Raw genomic sequence first — 21,581 nt, 5'->3', positions numbered from 1 at the left:
TGTGTGCTTGTCACTGTGATTGAACGCATTGGGCCTGTTAGCTTGAGGAACATTCTGGAACATTTAGGTACAGAGAGAAGCACTTCAGCACGCTGAGCACTTTTAGTAGTCTGAGTTTTTTGTTCATGTTAATGTTTCAGTCGTTCCAACTTTCATCAGAACTGAAATGATATTTTCACGACCCAATAGAAAACATTTTTTTTTTTTAGTAATTTGGACATGTCAAATAAACTGGAAAAAAGATGTGAAGAAATATGACACACCACTGTGTTACAAACATTACAGTCAGTGCCATCATTACCTTTATAGAAGAGAAAATCAGGTTTTCAGGCAAATCCTGAGACGTTTTACAAGCTTGTCATTATGCCAACCCCTCAAAGCATGTCCATTTACATAACTGTCTGACTTAGTTTACTGACTCCATCTACTTTACAGTTTTGCAGAGACGGATAATGAGGCCTTTCCTGCAGTTTTTGTATTGACTGCACTGTGAAAGCAGTAAAAAAAAAGAAAAAAAAAGTCAATAACAAAAACAGACGTGCTTTATCAGTGAAGGCATTTGCGGGCATCTGTTTAATATCCGTTATTGGCTATCGTCGGAGATAATGGTGGACTCGAATGCGCCGCGACAACACTCGAGACTTGAAAAGACGACGTTTATTCCAATCCGACAGACCATCGACCTTTCCGTTCCCGGATCGTTGTCCTTACGGCGCTGCTCATATTCATCTTCGAGGGTGCTTGGAGGTCGCCTCTTCCACGTCAGTGGAGTGCATTGTGGGATGATCGCAGATCGCAGATTTGGTTCACAACCCTTTCCCTATTGTCGTTAAAACTGCTCCAATTTCACGGGCTAAAACGGCACTTTGAGATTCTCTCCCCTTCCCCCCCCCCCCGCCCTTGTGTCATTAAGAAGGTCTGACTCATATCTGAGTGGCAGTGCGATGTCTCATGATGCTCCAGGCGTCAACAGTTCATATTTTCAACAAAGAAAGGAAAAAAAAAAAAACGGAGACGTGTTGCGCTGGCTTGTCGGAAAGGGGCCAGGCGGAAACGTTAATGGTGACTGTACTTCCTGTCTGGCGATGCCAAGTGTTACGTCGCCTGAGTGAGCTCATTATCGTTAGCACTGGCCGACGAGGCAATTTGGGCTGGTGTCGAGGGCGTCCATGAGTTTTTAACCATTACATTGCATAACAGGCATTAAGCAAACTCTTATCCAGAGAGGCTTGCACAACATTTTACACAGAATTCACATTGCATCCATCTTTACTGCTGGATGTATGCTGAAGCAATGCAGGTTAGGTACCTTGCTCAAGGGTAAAAAGGCGTTGTCCTTGCGGGGAATCGAACCCGCGACTTTTTGGTTACAAGACTTACCCATTATGATACACTGCAGTCACCAGAGAGAGAGAGAGAGAGAGAGAGTGCTTGACTGGGTCATGCCGTGTACTGTGAGCTAACAGCGAAGGTGGTTGATTCCTCCCATGATTCCTTTCTGTTTGGTGTGACGTCACATCACAGCAGTAGCCCAGCACTATCTCTAGGGTGATCTAAGCGGGCCACCTGCATCGGCAAAACATAATTTTTCTGGTTAAAAGAGGTATTTCTTTTTTTTTTGCGGTGGCATTTGTGCTGGCTGATCCCTTTACGATGATCATAATCATATTTTATGTCCCTCTCTCCCTCTCTGTGCAGTTCATTTTGCAGCTCTTTCATTTCTCCCATTACTGACAGACACAGTAAGCCTCTTTGCTCTTTGTGAGTAGAGCTGTGTCCCTATTTAAATGTTGTAATTATAAAGTGTAGGTTTACCAGGTGTACCTGAATGCAAATGTATTTTTTTAGGGTTAAAACTTTTATGGATAATTTGTTTTCAGTGGATAATTTTGCCAAACATGGGTTTGAACCTAGCATCATTCAAAAATTGCATAAGCGGGGCCTTGTGCTCATTTCACAAGTTTAGGCTTGAGAACATGAAAGCAGAGGATAAACATTTACAATTGAGTTGATACATCTTTAACTGTTTTTTTTGTGCGATTAAATGTTTTTTTCCCAGTGAAATGAAAACCTGCAAATGCAGTTGAGTGCTTTTTTACATTCTCTAGCCTGACCTTTATAGGTTTTTACATGAATTCATTTTCATTTAATGGGAAAGAGTTTGGGTTAAATTAAGCGTTTTTGGATATGTGAAAGCAACTAGATCTTAGGTTCTAGGTCTTAACTATCTGCCAATTATTTAGTTCATTTTTGTTGTGTTTGACTTTACAAATCACTCAATCACTCAAAATCCAATTCAGTGCTATAGACTTTTGCTGGTATGTTTATTTTTTTTCTACCTCCTCTGTTTCTCAGACTGTGAAAATAAATATTTTTTGGCGGCATCAAGTGCAATCTGAAGCGATTTGAATCAGAACCACCAGTAGGTGGCGACATACACACTCCCCTCTGTGTTGGCGCATAGGGTTCTTCTCCCCTGAGGAGATTTATATGCTCTGTTCGGGTGGAACAGGCGGAGCGAATCTTGCACACGGGGCACCAGATGATCTCATGGAGGGGGGGGTGGGGGGGCACCTGGCAGATTTACACCTTCTCCTGACACGCCCGGCTGGATCGGAGTTGGCACGATGGGGCGCTTTCTCTGATGACTCTTTCTCAGCCAAGGTCCACACCTGGATCGCATGCTGACAGCCTGAACCGATTCCAGTCGTACATTTTTTAAATTTCTTTTTTTTTTTTTATGTGTGTGTTAATCGGGTAATTTGTAAATACACATGGACTGTAACTGATGTATTTAACAACGTGATGCCCGCTGGACACAGTCAGTTCTGAGGTTTTCCCATAATTAAACATCCCCCCCTCCCTCCCATGTCCCTGCCTTACCCTTACGGCACCCCCTAATGAGCACTTTGGTGGTGTGCTGTGTGTCCCGACGCTAGGCCTAGTGAGCTTGGTACCACGGGCCCGACTTCGATCTGTTTGGGTTAGGGGACGGCAGACGTTAGGTGTGGATTACACTGGCTGGCCTGATATCGAGAATCCCTCTCTCTCTCCCTCTCTTTCTGTGTCCTGCCGCTGTGTTCTCTCTCTAGTCTTCTCTCAGCCTTTCTCATCCCCCTCTCTCTCCTCCTCCCCCTCTTTATTTTGCAGCCCTCTCTCAGTTCATTTTTATTTAAGTCATTTATCTTTATCGTCATGATGAGAATGTGAAAGCTCATTCTGAAATAATGAACATGCTACAAATGCCCTGAATAATAAATACAGTTCTACAGCTGTATACCTCTCTCTCTCTCCTCTCCCCCCCTCTTTCTCTCTATGTCTCTCTCTCTCCCTCTCTCTCTCTGTCTCCCCCCCTCACATTCCCTTTCTCATAGCAGGCAGATGCTACCATCGCACACAGCTGCTTGCTTATTTCAGTGGTGTAGGTGCCTCCAGGGCAGGGTTACTGTGGAGATGTTGGGTCTTTTCCTTTCTTATCTCTGATCCTCCGCCCAGCCAAACTGCCCTAGCTGCAATGGGGGGGGTGTCCCCTGTGATGGGCCCCCTGGGCTGCTGATGAGATGACCGCTCAATTTCGGGCAGAAACTCCCCCCAATCAGTTACACCACTAGTGACCCCCCCCCCCCTGCCCCCCCTTCAGGCTGGTCAGCAGCATCGGGATTAAGGCGAGAGATTTGCAAACTAGCAGGGCTCGTAATTTTCCTGTTGTTCTTTCTGTCCTGGCTTTCGAGACTTGTGAGAAATACTTCCTTCGAACTCGACGCGCCGCGAGGGGGGGAAGGGGCTTTTCGTCGGTAACGTGCGACTCCGTGGACCGCAGAATTTACAGCCCCCTGCCACCCCCCCCCCCCCTCCAACCCCTCTCCGTTAGGGGTCAGCCCTGTGATGCAACAGGGGGTTACACAACCGTCCCAGTGCATTGCTCTCTTCGCGAAAACCGTGAGTCACCCTGTCCCGCCGCTCCCTCAGCCCGGGGACCTGGCCGCAGGTGTCGCCCGCGGCGATTTGTCTGTCTCCGCGCCGTCACGTCTCATTAAGAGAGACGCGCGCGGTCGGAACACGGCTCTGGGATGTCTGTGGAGTGTGCGTTCACCGTGTCACACACGGGGCATGTGATTCGCTCAAACGCTTTTACAGTGTCAAAGGTCCCGGTGAGCTACTTTTTTACGACATTTCAATTACCAAATGAAATAAAACTAAAAAACAAAGCCAAAACAAACCCAATATTTTTGGAATTTGAAAAACAAATCTGTAGTATTTGCATGGTGTTTTTATGTCTTCTTTGTCCTGAAGACCATATTTCATTCTTACTGATAACCGCTCAAAAATGTGCTATATTTTTCATTTCATTTTTCATCATAATTTTTTTTTGTTACAGAATTTTTGTGCCTTCACATTTTACGGTGCGTCATCTAGATTAAGACGGTTTGGGGTGAGACCCGAGCTTTGTGTCGAGCCGAGTTTTTGTGTGCGACGCAGCGGCGGTCCGCAGCCTCAGCGGCGGGTAATTTGTTGCATTGTACTGGGTTGTGCAGGTAATTTGTTGCATTGTACTGGGCTGTGTTATTTTCTCTGCGGTTCGGGACCCTTGCTGTGGGAGTATCGCACTGCTGGGTACCGCAGGTGCGGTAATGCACCACGTGGGGCTTGGCGGGTGGTGGTGGTGGTGGTGGTGACGGTAGTCATGGAGAAGTGGGGTGATTACGGTGAGCTCCCAGCTCCAGAGGGGGGATTCTGGCTGGAGCTGGAACGGTTCTGTGAGCAGGGTTGGGCCGTTTTTTTGGGTCTTGGCGAAGGAACCGCTGAGATCCGATCTCTTTTAAAAGCAGCGGGAGTGATACCTGCCCCCCCCCCCCCCCCCCCCCCCCCCCAAGCGGACGCTCGCGAGCTTTTCACGGCCAGAGAGAACCGTGGAAGCAGAGACGAGCGCGCTGTGCTTTTCAAACCCGTCTGAACCGCTGGTCGGCGGGGGACTTTTCAGGAGCGGTCACGTTCATGCTGTGCGGCGGCAGTGTAGCATAAATGGGTAGGATTCCCAGGTAGGACACTCCCGTCGTGCCCTTCAGCAAGGTGCTTAACCACCATGGCTTCAGTGTGTATCCATCTGTGTAATTGGATACAATGTAAATGCTGTGTGTAAAAAGTTGTGTAAGTCGCTCTGGATAAGAGCGTCTGCTAAACGCCTGTAATGTAATGTAATGTAAATGTAATGTAATGCTGTGGTGTGGTGAGGTGAGGTGAGGTGTGGCCTGTCTGGAGTGGCCCGTCTCTGCTCCGCTCAGCTTACTGAGTCAGCGGGAACCGCAGGCGGAGCGAAAGGTACAGGACGAGCCCGGTGTGAGAACAGCGGCGTAAAACCCTCGCCCCGGGCTCTGGGCCTCGGCCAGCCTCTGGGATTACTGTGCAGCTAAAAACGGTTTAGAGCTGAAACGCTGGCTTTTTAAGAGCGGGTGGTGTGAAATACACACGCTGGACGCTGCTGCGTCAACTGCTGAAACACCCTGTAAAGTGGTATTTATACTTTACACTACTCATTAAGTACTAAATGCTTTAAATACCTTTAATTTTTTTTTTTTTTGTGTGAACCTGAAATTTTGGTTGCCAGTTTTCCCCTTTTTAAGATTTATCACTCTTTAGGTACTAAATGCTTTAAATACCTTTAATTTTTTTTGTGTGGTGTGTGTGTGTGTGTGTGAACCTGCCATTTTAGTTTCCAGATTTCCCCTTTGACAGATATTCAGACTACTTTTTGTTTGATTAAATACAAAAAAAAAGAAAAAAAAAAAGATTACATTCAGTACATTACATTTATATAATTTGAAAGTCATCAAAGCCATTGCACATAAAGGGCATTAGCACTCTGAAATGAGCGTGTTGAAATATTAATGGCTCAATCTCTTTTCCACGTCTGCCCACACATATTATTTAGTAGCCATTGCCTATCCATCGATTTATGCTGGAGTGATGCGTCAGCAGTGATTGTTAAAGCCTGATATCTGTTAAAGCTTTACTCGCTGAAAGAACTCATCTTCCATTTGCTGGTGTAAAGACTCGTGAAAACTGAAGATCCAGAGAAGGGCATTACGGCAGCATTGTCCCTTTCCCTCAAAGTGCCATGAGAGGGAACTGTCACAAAATTATGACCCAGCGGTTGTATGTATACTATATATATATGGCTTTTTGGGAATTTTCAAGACACAAACAGCAAATCCATGAGTCAGAAAAGCTGAAAACAGTTTAATTTCTTTCACTGAAAGATAAAAAATGGGGGAATGCTTACTGTGCTGGAAAACCCACCCACCCATTGAAACGCACACACAGACACACACACACACACACACAGACACACACACACACACACACACACACACACACAGAGACACAAAAGACACACGTGCGCGCCCACGCGCTCTCTCACGCTCTCCTCCCCCCCCATAGTCATGTGACACATTTGTACTCATCAGGGGCTGGCGATGACAGTTCACCCCTTGGGCTGACCTTCACCGCACGGCAGAGTTTTACATGTTTGTGTTCGTACCCGTGAATGTTCTGTGCTCCCCTCTCACTGGCTGGGGGCTTGCTAAAGCACGCTGCGGCCTGGCCAATGGGATCGCTTCGCCGCAGGAGAGCACCTCTCACTCTGCCCCCTGCTGTGCTGCTGCTTGACCTTTAACCTTTTCACCTCTGTTGCACACTCCGCCGGGAAACATGTTGAAAGTGCTCGAAATGTTTCCCTGTTGTAAGCCAGAGCTTTTCTAGTGCTGGAATACAGACACGAAATTAAAAGCCTGTTATGTCTGTTGAGTCTCTGTCTCAAATGCAACCCTGCCAGGTTAGTCCTCTTTTAGAGCTCATCAGCTCAAAATGCAAATACAAAAAGAAGCAAAACCTTATTATGTCAGGCGTAGGTACAGATGCAAAGATACTGCACGTGAGAGAGATAGGGGGACAGATTGTCACGCAGGTTTTCCCTGTCTGTCATAACAATCCATTCACAGCCACAGGTAATCCTGTGGGTTTCTGGGTCCCTTGTCTGTGGTGACAGGGAGCGCTGTGCGGATCAGTAGAGGCCAGAAGAGTCAGGTCTTCAAGCGCATAGACAGGTTCTGAGCATGCCCAGAGGTGTGGGTATCCAGGCCCATCGTCACTGGGTTCTGACTGGGGGGGGCGGTTAGGATGAGCCCAAGGGTTCAGACAGGACGACTGACAGGGGCCCTCAAAAAAATATGAAAACATAGGAGGCGGGGCCAGTTCTAGGCATTTGCCTAGGACGCCATCTCTTCTGGGGGAATGCTAAACTGGCTCGCAATGGCTATCTCCAGCACCCAACCCCCCCACGCCATCGCCCCCCACCCCCCCCTCCTTGGTCAGCAATCTCGGGCCAGGGTGGAAGGGAGGCTGAATCCGTGCCTGAAAGGTTTACATCAGTGCTGCTGCTGTTGTCTGTCAGAGTCTCAGAGACTCATTTGCGCTCAGCTGTTTGCGAGTTTGGGGGGACATCTCTCACAGGCCTTTGTTTTCTGCACAATCACACTGAAGATGCTGACAGTCTTGATGGATGCGCTATTGAAGTTATTGACTGGTCAGTTTTGTGGCGTTCGCCCCCTGCACTTTGGGGGACTCCATCTGCCTGGGGGCGGGGGACTTTATTGCCAAACCCCCCCCCCCCCCATCTCCGTGCCCCCCCAGGCAGAAAAGAAAATACTAATAAACCTCATAAAATAACAAAAGACTCCAGGTAAGATCAGAAATCAGTAGGAATCACATGCCAACGTGCACACACAAATCCGCGTGCACACGCACACACACACTCATTTACATGCACACACACACACACACACTTGTATTCTGTCCAGGCTTATCAACAGACTCCTGATTACTTTTAAAATAATTTTTTACCTCTTAATAATTTTAGGTATAATACTGCAGGTAAAGCACTGTGACGTACAGACAGTTGCCTCTCAAGCAGAATCTTTGCTGTCGACAGTACAGTGATTGACAACGAGGGATAACTGACTGCACTGGAGACATTTCATGATTTCAACTTTGCTATTATTAATAGTGCCAATAAGGGCATGCTGAAAAATAGCGGTTATATTTTTAGACTATAATAGGACATGGAAGAGGGGGAATGGGTTGGATGAGTAAGACACCAAGAAGAGAGGAGTGATGGTAAAAAAAAAAAGATGATAGAAGAGAAGAATAAAAAAATCCCCATTAAAATATCACACACACGTGTACATGTGGGTACCTACAGACTTTATGTTCCTAGAATTTAAGGTCCTTTCCACCTCAGGCATTTCAGTCATTTCCGTGGAAACGTAACCGGCTGGGCCCATTGTTCCTCGAAGTGCCGCAATTGATGCCTGCGGTGATTCGAATCAAACCGAGAGGCAATTCATCTGCATTTCTGGGCAGGGGATCCAGTTCCGCCCCCCCCCGCGTCGTCGTTTTACGGCCGTACCGAGCCGTCTGTGGGGGGAACGACGTCTCTCCCTATCGCAGTACCTCGGCTAATTTAAGCCAAACAATGCCCTCCATCTGCCCCCCTTAGAAATGGGCACGGCCTGCCGTGAGGAGACCCTGTGGGGGGGGGGGGTAACTGTTAGTGGGACGGTCGGATCCGGTCTTTCAGATGGACCACGAATAAAAAAAAAAAGAAAAACAAGCTTCCTCTTGCTTGCTTGCACTTCTTGTGTGACGTTGTGTAGCAGAACGTGTCTTTCCAAACCCAGGGATTTTTTTGTGTGTCGTCAGGCAAGTCTCATTTGGGGGGTTCACGCTGAGCTTGTCTTGATATGAAATATGGACGTGATTATGGTCATGTGAGAGGCTGGGACTGTGGCTCCGTGCCGGTTGGGGGGACGGGGGGGGGGAGGGGGAGGGGCCTGTGTGTGCCGTACCTGAATGATTAGCATCCTTTGTCTGCTGCGCCTACCTTCCTGTTCCTCCTTATGAAACATGGTTGTGACTCTCAGGCCCCTGATTTTTGGAGGAGGGCATTTCTGTGGGACAGGGTGGGGATGGAGGGTGCTGTTTTGGGGTGGGTGGGGTGTTGTGGGCGGGGTCTCTGAGCCTGTGACGGACAGAAGGCCCACATGGGTCTCCTGTTATCCGGCTGCTCCTGTGGGAACAACCAAGGAATGGGGGAGAAAAAAAAAACTGGACAGACCTAGGAACTGAATCAGCTGAGCCTTGCAGTTCTCCTCACAAAGCAAAGCAGGAGAGCAGGAGAGAGGGAGAGAGGGAGACACAGAAAGAGGGAGAGGGGGAGCGAGAGGGAGCAAGAGAGAGAGGGAGGGGGCTGGAGCACGCGTTCTCAAGGAGAGGGAGAGGGGAGAAACGGCACAGCAATTACAATTTTCAACACCCCTCAGCAACCGCAACAGCAAAAAAAGAAAAAATAACAACAACAAAAGAAGCGTTCTCCTTCCTCTTCTACTGGGAGCATTCTGGCCTTCGCAGTCTCTACTGCATGTGTGTGCATGTGTGTGTGGGTGCGTGTGTGTGTACACGCGTGTACACATGCCCGCCTTGATGGAATCGTCTGATTCATCCGGAGGAAAATGCTGAAGTTCCGAGCGGATCGGAGAGTGAGGTAGGAAGGACGTTGTGACCGAGGGAGGGGGGAGGGGGGGGAGGGGGGTTGTGAGGGGGTGTTGGGGTTGGGGTTGGGGAGAACAGCAGCAGCAGCTAGCTGAAGTTAGCGGGACGAGCGGGAAGAGGGGTTATTTGTCGCGACGTGAAGCTCGCAGGCAGCTGCAGGTCATCGGTTACTGCAATGCAGTGCCGGACAGAGAGAGAGAGAGAGCGAGAGAGCGAGCGAGAACAGAGCCGGCTTTCCTAATGTGTCTATCGGGGATGTGCATGTCTGAGCCTAATGAGCGTGTGCGTGTGTGTGTGTGTGTGTGTGTGTGTGTGTGTGCTAGTGTGTGTGTATGTGTGTCTGAGACTGTGTGTGCTAGTGTGTGTGTATGTGTGTGAGTGTGTATGTGTGTCTGAGACTGTGTGTGCTAGTGTGTGTGTATGTGAGTGTGAGCGTGTGCGTGTGTGTGTGTGTGTGTGTCTGAGACTGTGTGTGCTAGTGTGTGTGTATGTGAGTGTGTGTGTGTGTGTGTCTGAGACTGTGTGTGCTAGTGTGTGTGTGTGTGTGTGTGAGCGTATGTGTGTGTATGTGTGTGTGTGTGTATGTGTGTCTGAGAATGTGTGTGCTAGTGTGTGTGTGTGTGTGCGTGTGCGTGTGCGCGTGCTACAGCTTGAGATTTATGCTCGGGGCCTGTGTTACTGGAACAGAGCATAATAATGCCATGCTGCCATGCGCTTGTGTTGTGATGCGATCTCAGATTCAGGTCCACTGAAGCTCATAATATTATTAATAATAATAAACCATTGCACCGTTATGGTACTGTGCTCGACACTCACCCAGTTTCTCTCTCTGCTGCTGAAGTCGTTTATTTTTCCGTGTGTTGCTCCAGCTGTGGGGCGTCTCTATGTAGGTTTGTAGGTTACCCCTGCGAAAGCGCGACTGGATCGCGGGGTGCTCCGAGACCCAGGGCCCAGCGCGCTAAAGAAACTTCGCGCGGTCCGCGGTGCGCGGTCCATATGGAAGCTAGGTCGCGCGGCGGGCCCTGTCCGCGTTGGGCTGCTGGTCGAGACGGGCGTGCGTTTTTAAGCTGTGAGCGCCATTCCTGGACCTCCGCCATTGTCCTCTACCTGTCCGCGTCTGTGAGGAGAGTCCACGGGCCGTCTGGCACACGCACCGAGGCTCCTGTGCCAGGCTGCGGGCACGTGGTCTGTGTGCCAGGCTGTGGGCATGTGGTCTACGTGCCAGGCTGTGAGCCTGTGGTCTGCGTGCCAGTCTGTGGGCATGTGGTCTGCGTGCCAGGCTGTGGGCACATGGTCTGTGTGCCAGGCTGTGGGCATGTGGTCTGCGTGCCAGGCTGTGGGCACGTGGTCTGCGTGCCAGTCTGTGAGCCTGTGGTCTGCGTGCCAGTCTGTGGGCATGTGGTCTGTGTGCCAGTCTGTGAGCCTGTGGTCTGTGTGCCAGTCTGTGAGCCTGTGGTCTGTGTGCCAGTCTGTGAGCCTGTGGTCTGTGTGCCAGGCTGTGGGCACGTGGTCTGTGTGCCAGTCTGTGGGCACGTGGTCTGTGTGCCAGTCTGTGAGCCTGTGGTCTGTGTGCCAGTCTGTGGGCCTGTGGTCTGTTCGCCAGACTGTGGGCATGTGGTTTGTGTGCCAGTCTGTGGGCCTGTGGTCTGTGTGCCAGTCTGTGGGCATGTGGTCTGTGTGCCAGTCTGTGAGCCCGTGGTCTACGTGCCAGTCTGTGGGCATGTGGTTTGTGTGCCAGTCTGTGGGCATGTGGTCTGTGTGCCAGGCTGTGGGCACATGGTCTGTGTGCCAGTCTGTGGGCACGTGGTCTGTGTGCCAGTCTGTGAGCCTGTGGTCTGTGTGCCAGTCTGTGGGCCTGTGGTCTGTTTGCCAGTCTGTGGGCATGTGGTCTGTGTGCCAGTCTGTGGGCCTGTGGTCTGTGTGCCAGTCTGTGGGCATGTGGTCTGTGTGCCAGTCTGTGAGCCCGTGGTCTACGTGCCAGTCTGTGGGCATGTGGTTTGTGTGCCAGTCTGTGGGCATGTGGTCTGTGTGCCAGTCTGTGGGCATGTGGTCTGTGTGCCAGTCTGTTAGCCTGTGGTCTCCGTGCCAACCCTCTCTAATCTGCCTCACTGAAGGGGGGTAAATGAGAGGAGGGAGACCCCCGGAAGACAACTAGGGCTGAACCAATCATCTTTTGTGGGAGTTGCTAAGGAACAGCAGCCAAAATATTCCCTTACAAGAAACGGAATATCCTGCGATATATTGTGCTTATCTGGACTTTTTTGAAGATGTAATAATACATGTGTTTCACGGCAATGCACAAATGCATTGTAATGTCTGAAAATGGCAACAATTTGTGCTCTCACCTATGTATTGTGAAGGGTTGCAATATCTTGATATGTTGTTTCCATATATTTTCAATATATTGTGTTGATAAGGAGTTCCTCCATTGATAAGACAAACAGACAGACAGATACATACTTCATTGTCCCTGTAGAGAAATTTGTCTTGGACTCTGTGCAACTGAGTCAGCTTTTAAAAACATCGCTTCAATGAACAGCATCAAACATCAACCACTATATTCCATTTCGATAAGGGGTCCTTGCTTTGTTAAGACCGTCCACTAATGCCGCTACCCCCACATGAAGCAAGGACACGCTGTTCTCAGTCACTGAACACTAGCTTGTCTATATGCCTGTCCTGGAGATGCAGTACCCTTCAGGAACATCTGATAAATGAACGATCGGGCCTTTGGTGCACATTCAGCCTGCAGTGGGAGAATGCCCGTGTGTGTGTGTGTGTAGAAAACGTTTACTGAGTTGCAGGAGAACAGGTTTCAAATAGGCAGGGAGAAAATTGTACGAGGAGCATCCAACATTGTGGACATACCGTATGTTCAACTCGCCTGACCTAGAATTTTGAAAACTTAAAAATACCCGTAATTATTATTATTCTTTCTGCTCATTGGTTTGCCGGTGAAAATTGTTTTATTTTTTTCCCCCCTTTGTCCACAGTAAAGAGGGCTTGCTCGTTTCAGAGTTGCAGTAAAAAATCAATAAGTGTAATCAAAACAACTTTGTACTGCTGACATGCACCACTGAAACACTTGTCTATCTGATTTCAGCGTGGGATGCGATAGCCATTTGTTTTCGTTAATATGGCGCAGCTTCTGGAACCGCAGCTGTCATCGTGTTCGATATCGCCGGGATGGACGTAAAGAGGACTCTAGTTTACGTTAAAAAAAGCGAGTTATCGTTCACTTATCTGTGTGCTTAAGGCAAGTTAAAGTTGCTGCATCTGATAAATGTTGCTTTATTCCTTGCACAGTTGCTGATAGTGAGCAGCAATGAAAGGTAGCTAAAAGGTTATTTGAATGTTAAATAGCTAGTTGGGTTGACCAAGCCAGCATCTATAGATTTGCATGGCGCTCTTACTGTAACAGACAATGTGATATGTTGTGATTTGTATGTCCAAACCAAACACTTTCCCTGAGGTTAATATTCAGATACATATTGATATTTCCTATATAAAACATACACAGTCGACATAGATAATTCACAACTGCAACGTAAATGGATGATTTCCCCTTGAGCCTGGTTCCTTCCAAGGTTTCTTCCCATCTGCCACAGGGAGTTTCTCCTTGCCACTGTTGCCTTAGGCTTGCTCCTGTGGGGTTTTAGGCCAGGGTTGTCTGTAAAGCGTATTGTGACAACTGCTGTAAAATACGCTATGCAAATAAAATTTGATCGATCGATTGATTGATTGATTGATTGATTGATTGATTTGCGTGGCTAGTGCTTGTGCCATTTTTCAGCCCTAGGTGCTAGTTCCGTGTATCGTCTCTATATCCGTGACATGCTCTGGGTGGTAAAAGCACTTTTCATCTTTGTGTGCCCGAGGAGAGCCGTTTCCAGCGTTACCCAATCAGGCGTCTCGCCTCCTCATCACAGAGCCTTTCCGCTCTGTCGCACGCCATCTGATGCGTGATTGGTTGATAATTGCTCCCGTTGAATAATTAAGCGGAGCGGGGCCGTGTGGTCCCGCGGCGTGCCAGGGAATTCGGGGCTGATCACCTCCTGCGATCAGTGAGGCTCCTTTTCAACATTCCCACCCTTTCCAACCTCCTCAACCTCCTCTCTTCTCCTCTCTTCTCCTCTCCTCTCCTCTCTCTGCAGCCAGAATGATCAAAATGGGCCCACTGGACAAACACTGATCCCGACTCACGTGGAGGAGACCAGAACACTGCAAAAGCATCCACAGTGAGTACCCCGGTTTCTGGATGATATTATTATCCATCTTCCCTATTTTCCTTCTGAAAAATATTATAATGCCCTCATCATATATACCTATACATACATATACATCACCTATACATATACATCACCTATACATGATCATGTTTGCGTCTCTTTCAATTGCACTGAAATAAACATAGATATCATCAAATGAATGCATGCATAATAATGCATGCATATAATAATAATAATAATAATAATAAAATAGCCTTTGTCATTGTTGCCAATAGGGATGGAGAGAATAGCAAAGCGAGGTGAATAACATCAGCAATTAATTTTATTTTTTTTAACACATTTAAAAATATTATTGTGCCATGTGGCACTGTGGCTCATAAAGGGGTGTGAATGGCCTCCATCAGTCCTCAGTGGGCCCCTCTCTGTGGTGCACCTGTCAGACTCAGACTGCACAGCGGGTGGGGGGGGGGGGGGTTGGCAATGCCCAGTGTCGCTGTGCCTGCTGTGAGCCCATCTGATGTCAAATGGTGACCACAGGTAGAAAGGAGACCTGCAGGGAGGGGGGGGGGAGTGAGGGAGAGGCAGAGAGAGAGGGAGAGAGGGAGAGAGGGAGGGAGAAAGAAAGAAAAGTAGGCAGGTAACAGTCCCTGGTTTGTCGTCTGCCTCCCAGAATGAGGGAGAAGCAGAAACACCTGTGACGCCACTTCTCCCAAACATTATGGTGCCCTGAAATGGAGGGACTATGTATAAAAAGTGCTGTAATTTCTACATGGTGAAACCAAAATGTATAAAAATATCCTTAAGTAAAGGCTGAGAATGTGCACTTTAACCTTATGTGTTAACCTAATTGTTTGATTGCAAAAATATTTTGGAGTACAGAACCAAATATTTAAAAAAAATGTCCCTTTACATTATGGAGCTCACTGTAAATAAAATGTATGATGTATATGTATATCAAAAAAGCACACGCTCTCAGAAAGTATGTGTTAATATCAAACCCACTTTTTGTGTTACTACTTTTGCGTTATTTTCAACAAGTTTTGCGTCAAAGTTACTACTTTTTGTGTTACAAATACACAATGTATGTGTCACACTGGGACACTTTTTTTTTTTTTACACACAAACTGTGTAGGAAGTAACACACGCTAAAATGTGTTGCCCTTAACGACACGTGTAGGTGTGTTAAAACCTGACGCGTGTTGCGTGTGGTTATTAACATGTCTGTTTCGAGAGCGCGGTGGCCTGTAGGAGAAGAGTGACTCTCCGGCGGGTACGCGCGCGCCCCTCTCGATATTTGCGTGGCGGTGTGAAGCGCGGTGCCTGTGGCGATCTCCGAGCGACACGATCGATTGGAAACGGCACGCTCGAGACGCGTGACGCGGTGACGCAAACGCTGCCTCGACCCCTGACTGTCACCCCCCCCATTAGAGGGGCTCCTCCACAGCTGCAGATAATACCAGCTTTCAGAGAGAGGAGGGTGCAGGTGGGAGGGGGGCTTGGAGAGGTGGGCAGTCCCTGTTCCGCTAATAATGGCACCAGCTCTCTGCGGTGTACGTATCAGCTGTCTCAGTGAAAGTGGGGGGGGTGGGTTTGAGGGGCTTGGGGAGGTGGGCAGTTCCTGTTTCGCTGATAACGGGAGCAGCTCTCTGCAGTGTATCTGCTGTCTCAGTGCCGCATGCCAGTCCGTTCCACATAGGCCCCCTTCAAAGAGCCGCGGCCAGAACAAAGAACTGGAATCAATGGCTGGCACATTTGGCAACCGGACCCCGTCTTTGCTGCTGCCGCCACTGGCATGGTGTTATTTCAGTGATGATCAATGATCTCGTTCACTAATACCCCAACCCACCCCCCCCCTCCTCAGTGACCCCCCCATGCCACCCTACAGACACATGCAGGCATATAATCACATCCCCATAGCACAGAGGAAAAAAGACATTCGGGGATGTGTTTTAGGACAGGCGTTCCGGATCTGGAGATGAAAGGGGAAATGGGATGGTGGAAATTGATGGATTTTTCGGAGAGATGAAGGCGCAGTAGTTTCACGGGAGGGTTTGTCTGGCTGGGTCTCTGATGGGGGAGACGTCCAGCCGCTCTCTCTGCCAGACCTTAGCCCCGCCCTCCTCCCTCACTCCGTTTATTCAGTGAAATCAATAATATTGAGTCGATGGTCTAAGGTTCATTAATAAAGTGCGGTCCTACCCGGGAAGAACATTCGCCTCACGCTGTGTGTGGAATATTATGACTTTATGATTTACTGCGATTAAAGGACGTGGAACTTTGAGGTGTTCTTCTTCCTCCCTCAGAAGCTTGCAGGACTGGGGAGCCCAGATAATGGGGAGCCCTCAGAGGCTTGCAGGACTTGGGGAGCACTGATAATGCACATTCAGAGCTGTGTGGATGCGCGCATATTTATCTGTCTGCACGTTTTGCACGTTTCACATCTGCCTGTGGACGTGGGGGCGGGCAGATGAGATATTAAACTGAACGCGCTGTGTATTAAATTTGATATTGGCTCGCCGGCTCGCCTCGTGCGCTAATTTACGAGCCGCTTCAGATGGGCGGCGTTAGCGGGAGTGTCCGGCTGCAGACGAGCGCTCGTAAATTTGTTTGTCCCGCTGGGCAGGGGATCAATACCCACCAGCAGCAGCAGCCAAAAGAGCTGAACTGGATCGATCGATATATTGAACGGGACTGCAGAGCCAGATTGGAGTGGCTCTGGGCTCTGGGTTCTAGGTTCTGGGCTCTGGGTTCTAAGATCTGGGTTCTAAGTTCTAGGCTCTGGGTTTTAGGTTCTGAATTTTAGACTGGGCTCTGGGTCCCAGTTTCTAGGCCCTGAATTCTAAGTTTGAGGTTTCTGGGTTCTAAGTCCTAATTTTCTTGGTTCTAGGTTCTGCACTCGGGGTTCTAAGATCTGGGTTCTAAATTCTAGGTTATGGGGTTCTAGGTTCTGGGCTTTCAGCTCTGGGTTCTGGGGTCCAGTTGGATCTCTCCCTGCCCAAGCTTCGAGCAGCATTCTTTGTGAAACCACAGCCTTTTTATAAACCTCACCCTCAGGGGTGCGGTCTTGCGCCGCTGCCAGGCAGTACGAAAATAGAGCGTGTGGGACCGTGTCCCGCTTCGCTCCGAGAGAGCGCTCTGCTTCAGGACAGCGCTGTGCTCCTACAGTACGCTCTGGTCCGAGAGAGCGCTCTGCTCCTACAGTACGCTCTCCTCCTACAGTACGCTCTGCTCCGACAGTACGCTGTCCTCTGAGAAAGCGCTCTCATTAAGATGCTCTTTGTCTGCTGCGCTGTTCGCTTTCTGAGACGGTGTCTGCGTTGATGAAGTGGATTTTGTGCTTCCTTGTTTATTTATTTTTACACTGAAATGGAGCCGGTCGTATGACAGCCTACAGCGGGAGGCGCGCGGGGATCTCTGGGTCGTGAGTATGGGCCGACGCCGCCGGCAGGACGTGTGTGACTGTGTGCGTCTCCGCAGGACCCCGGAAATAAAGATGAACGGCAGGGCCAGCGGGAAGACCCCCGCCAACATCGGCAGCGACCTCAACTCCAACAGCATCGCCATGGTGACCGGTCCCTCCCCGGAGCAGCGACCCAACGGACGGGTCAGTACCAGCCGGGCCCTCAGCCCGATTCCCTTACTGCAGACTGGGAGGAGCAATCTGGGCTCTCCTTTAAACGGGCGATCCCCTGAGCCCAGAGAGTCCATGGAGACACCCCAGAGTCCTCTCAGCAGAATGGAAATAATGTTTCCCTTCTGAGAATACTTTTAGTTTATGTGTTTGTACTTCATAAATAAAGTTTTAGTTTTACGGATTAACTCAACCTGGTTTGCAGAGAGTATCCATAGCATCAGACTTTCTGGTGCATGTGTACATCCATGCACTAGTTTGTTAAACAGCCTCTGCATTGCTGGATAAAGATTTCAACTTTTTTCACTGAAGTGGAGGGGGCTGGGGCTCGAGATAAAATAGTTTAGAAAAACTTACCCCCGTCGTAACACAGTATCGGAAGAGTACATTCTATATACCGCAAGTCAGATGGTGTTATTATCAGAAAGGTCCTCTGTGAATGAGATCATATGAGATTGTGACTAACTTGGCAAGTTTAAACTGTGTAATTATAATTAATTTTTAGCGTGGTTGTCTTAATTTGAGGAAATTACCATATAATTATGTAGGAGTGGGGAATGTACTTAAAATAAGCTTGAATCTGAATCTCAAATCCATTCTCTAAACTATTCTGTAAACCTGGATCCCACTGATGTCAGGATGTCTGGTGTCTTCCTCTTGTTGGGCATGGCTATGAGTAACACTAACAGCCATCATTTCATCAGCTGTGTTAACTGCTCTCTACCGCCCCAAAAAAAACAGTCTCCACTGAAACAGTTTTTTTTTCTCTCCAGTAATACAGTCCTACCTGCACCTGTAGTTCCAGTTGAAGTCATTTGACCTTAAACATTTTCCTCGTCCCCCTTAGACGTCGCGGAACTCCAAGAAAGCCGCCACTTTCGGCAAACGGTCCAACTCCATGCGCCGGAACCCCAAAGCGGAGGTGACCAAGCAGGGCTGGCTGTTCAAACAGGTATGCTACGCTACGCTATGCTAACGATAACGCCACCGCCAGGCTTTTCCAAGCAGGGCTGGCTGTTCAAACAGGTATGCTATGCTACGCTATGCTAATGCTAACACCACCGCCAGGCTTTTCCAAGCAGGGCTGGCTGTTCAAACAGGTAAGATACGCTAAGCTATGCTAACGCCACCGCCAGGCTTTTCTAAGCAGGGCTGGCTGTTCAAACAGGTACGATACGCTATGCTAATGCTAACGCCACCACCAGGCTTTTCCAAGCAGGGCTGGCTGTTCAAACAGGTACACTACACTAACGCTATGCTAACGCTAACACCACCGCCAGGCTTTTCAAAGCAGGGCTGGCTGTTCAAACAGGTACGCTACGCTACGCTATGCTAACACTAACACCACCGCCAGGCTTTTCAAAGCAGGGCTGGCTGTTCAAACAGGTACGCTATGCTAACGCTATGCTAAGGCTAACACCACCACCAGGCTTTTCAAAGCAGGGCTGGCTGTTCAAACAGGTACGCTATGCTAACGTTAACACCACCGACAGGCTTTTCCCACACACACAGTCCTCTCAAGCCCACGCTGTACCTCAGGTGTGTGGGGCAAGCCTGCTGCAGGTCTGCAGGTAACGTCCACCTTGGGGAGATCTGTGGTGCGGTCGGTCCGTGGGGGCAGCTTATTCTCAAGCCGTTTCCACCCCCCCCCCCCCCCCGCCAGTAGGGTTTGTGTTCAAACCCCTTCCGTGATTCATTCTGTGCTGTGATTCCTTCTCTGTCTGCTTCCACCTCCCTCCTGCCAATTTAAAGCAGAAAAACACAAAGGGAGGGTGAGCTCTGCACTCTTCCACAGAAAAAGTCATATCTAATGGATCGCCTTGCTGCTACATACATATCTGACCTTTGTCAGTGTCAGTGGGTGATTTACGTATGCGCCGCTTTGCTGTAGGCTGTCTTTTTGCGCGCCGCTCTGTGGCCGAATCCCTCTGACGCGATTCCGTCTTGTCTCCCGCGCTCCAGGCAAGCAGCGGGGTGAAGCAGTGGAACAAGCGCTGGTTCGTTCTCGCCGACCGATGCCTCTTCTACTACAAAGGTACGAAAGCAAGCATGCGTCTTCTAAATGCCTGTAATGTAATGTAATCAGTATTCAGATTCAGCGTGCAATCGGCATGGGGATTGCAGGGAATCCTGGGGGGGGGGGGGGGGGGGGACGTTCTGACAGTCTTAAGGAAGCATCAGTAAGTTTAAAAAAAAAAAAAAAAATGTTTTTAGTATTAGTATTAATCCTGCTGCACCACTTCATTGTTTTGTACAGTCAGCTCCATTTTCTATGCATCTTTAATGAAGCACCACAGGGGCAGGGGTTCTCAAACTCAGCTCTGGGGGTACCCCCCTGTGTGCTCTCTCGAACCACAACTGCCCTGCCTGAAACATAATTGTCCTTATAAGACACTTTTTTAATATCTACTGAAGAAAGATTTACACAAATGTATATTATATGAGAATAGCTAATGCACGGACATCATGTCCCGTGACTTTTAGTCAGTCAGATGAAAATATGCTTTCATTTTTATTGAATGTGGCATATGTAAGGGATTACCCTTTATATTGGAGCGCATTGGAGACACACAGGTGAAATAAGTTGGTTCCTAAGTGCGCAGACCAAATTGCTGAATTAAATGAACAAGTCAGAGCTGCTGTGTGCTGATATAAGTTCAAGAGGACACCAAAAAAAAATAGCACCCGTAGTTTGAGAACTTATGCCTCAGAGAATCACTGAAAGATGAACAGAACAGAGAGATAAAAATGTCAGATATGCTCTGCAAATTATTAGCAAGTTATTGTTTAAAAATATCCCCTGTATAACTGCCTTTGTCTTTGGTCGACCCAAAGAGTGATCAGGATCAATTTTATTCCGTCGTAATTTTGTGGTCTTTTATGTAATGATATTTAGCTGTACTTCATGGCGGTCGTGCATTAGCCACAGGGGGAGTTGTCCTGCTATCAAATGACCTGTAACATTCGCTGAAATCCTCGTCCCTTTTCAGACGCCTACGGCCCGGTGCCTCCTCAGACGATTTGTTACCGCCGTTCACCCTCTCTCTCTCTCTCTCTCCCGGTGAAGTGTTTTGTCCCCCGCCTTAAATTAAACGCTCATCCTAAATGGCGCCATTGTCCTCTCCTCTTCACCACACTGCGCCATGGCGCCAGCGACTGGGGCCCTTATGTTGTTTCAGCGGTGCTCTTAATCTTCTCCTGTCTTGCAAAAGTCGTCCTGAATGTAAGAAACTGCTGCGATTGATGTCCCGTACAGCTCTGAGATGACTTGAATGGATGACTTTGCATACCATAGATACGTTTCCGAGTGCAGTTGAGCTGCACCGATCGTATCAGCTGGGTTCGAGGAATTCTGGGATTGTGGAGGACTCTCCTCTCACCCTCCCTTCCGCATTGCCTGTTGAAACCAGTGTCTCTCTCAGACGTCAGTCTCCTGAAGGCTGTGATGTGCTTATTTGCGCGTTACCCTCGAACGCAGGGGTTTAACATGCTTACGTCTCACGGCAACGGGCAATCGTATCCTGGAAGCGGTGTTCCTGAAACCCGGCCGTGCGGGAAAAAAAAAAAAAAGCAAACAGACGAGTCACCATGGTGCGTGGTGCAGACAGGTCCTGTGTGATGACGGCGGTGCAGGGGGCTTCAAAAGCGGCCTTCTCTTTCAACGGGCGGTGAAGAACGGAGAGAGAGAGCCGCGAATAGAAATCGATGGGTAGTTTTTTGCGTAATTTGCCGTGCGCGTTATTATACGGGAGACAGGTGAAGTGCCTGCTCCACGAGCGGGGGGAGGGTCTCTCCCGCCGCTCTCTCCTGCCGGTGAGGGGAAGAGCTCCAGGCCGGCGGGGCAGGGCCGCGGCGCTGGTGCTGGGAGCATGCGCTGTGGCACGCGTGTAACACGCGTGTGGCTGGTGGCCGTAGATGCCAGGAAGCCCGGGCAGTCCGAGGGATTGAGTTTCACCTGGCTTACCGACTGAAAAAAAAAAAAAAATATTGTATACATACAAAACGCAGGCTTCCCAGTGACCGAGTACGTTGTAACAGCTTCACAGCAACACTGAATCTGGAAGGCTTGTAAGCTAAAAACAGGGATGGGACCAACCCCCCCCCCCCCCCTTCAG

At 49.0% G+C, this 21,581-nt stretch overlaps 1 protein-coding gene across 9 annotated transcripts in view; it reads left to right on the top strand.

The window, feature by feature from the left end:
- plekha6 (pleckstrin homology domain containing, family A member 6) overlaps positions 1-21,581 on the top strand; it is a 104,677-nt gene that overhangs the window by 43,132 nt on the left and 39,964 nt on the right. For 7 of the 9 annotated variants that reach the window (XM_064306240.1, XM_064306237.1, XM_064306239.1 and 4 more), the window contains 4 exons: positions 13,761-13,844; positions 17,313-17,439; positions 18,314-18,418; positions 19,429-19,501. In XM_064306240.1, the coding sequence (XP_064162310.1) occupies positions 17,329-17,439; positions 18,314-18,418; positions 19,429-19,501 (289 nt within the window). In that variant the 5' untranslated portion in view covers positions 13,761-13,844; positions 17,313-17,328. Of the gene's footprint in view, positions 1-9,332; positions 9,599-13,760; positions 13,845-17,312; positions 17,440-18,313; positions 18,419-18,774; positions 18,928-19,428; positions 19,502-21,581 lie in introns of those variants that run through there. The other 2 variants (XM_064306234.1, XM_064306241.1) reach the window with 2 other exon arrangements.

This window comes from Anguilla rostrata, chromosome 13, assembly GCF_018555375.3.
Source record: "Anguilla rostrata isolate EN2019 chromosome 13, ASM1855537v3, whole genome shotgun sequence".
Lineage (NCBI taxonomy): Eukaryota > Metazoa > Chordata > Actinopteri > Anguilliformes > Anguillidae > Anguilla > Anguilla rostrata.
The sequence above is the reverse complement of the archived record's forward strand: the minus strand, read 5'-3'. Positions and strand labels throughout refer to the sequence as shown.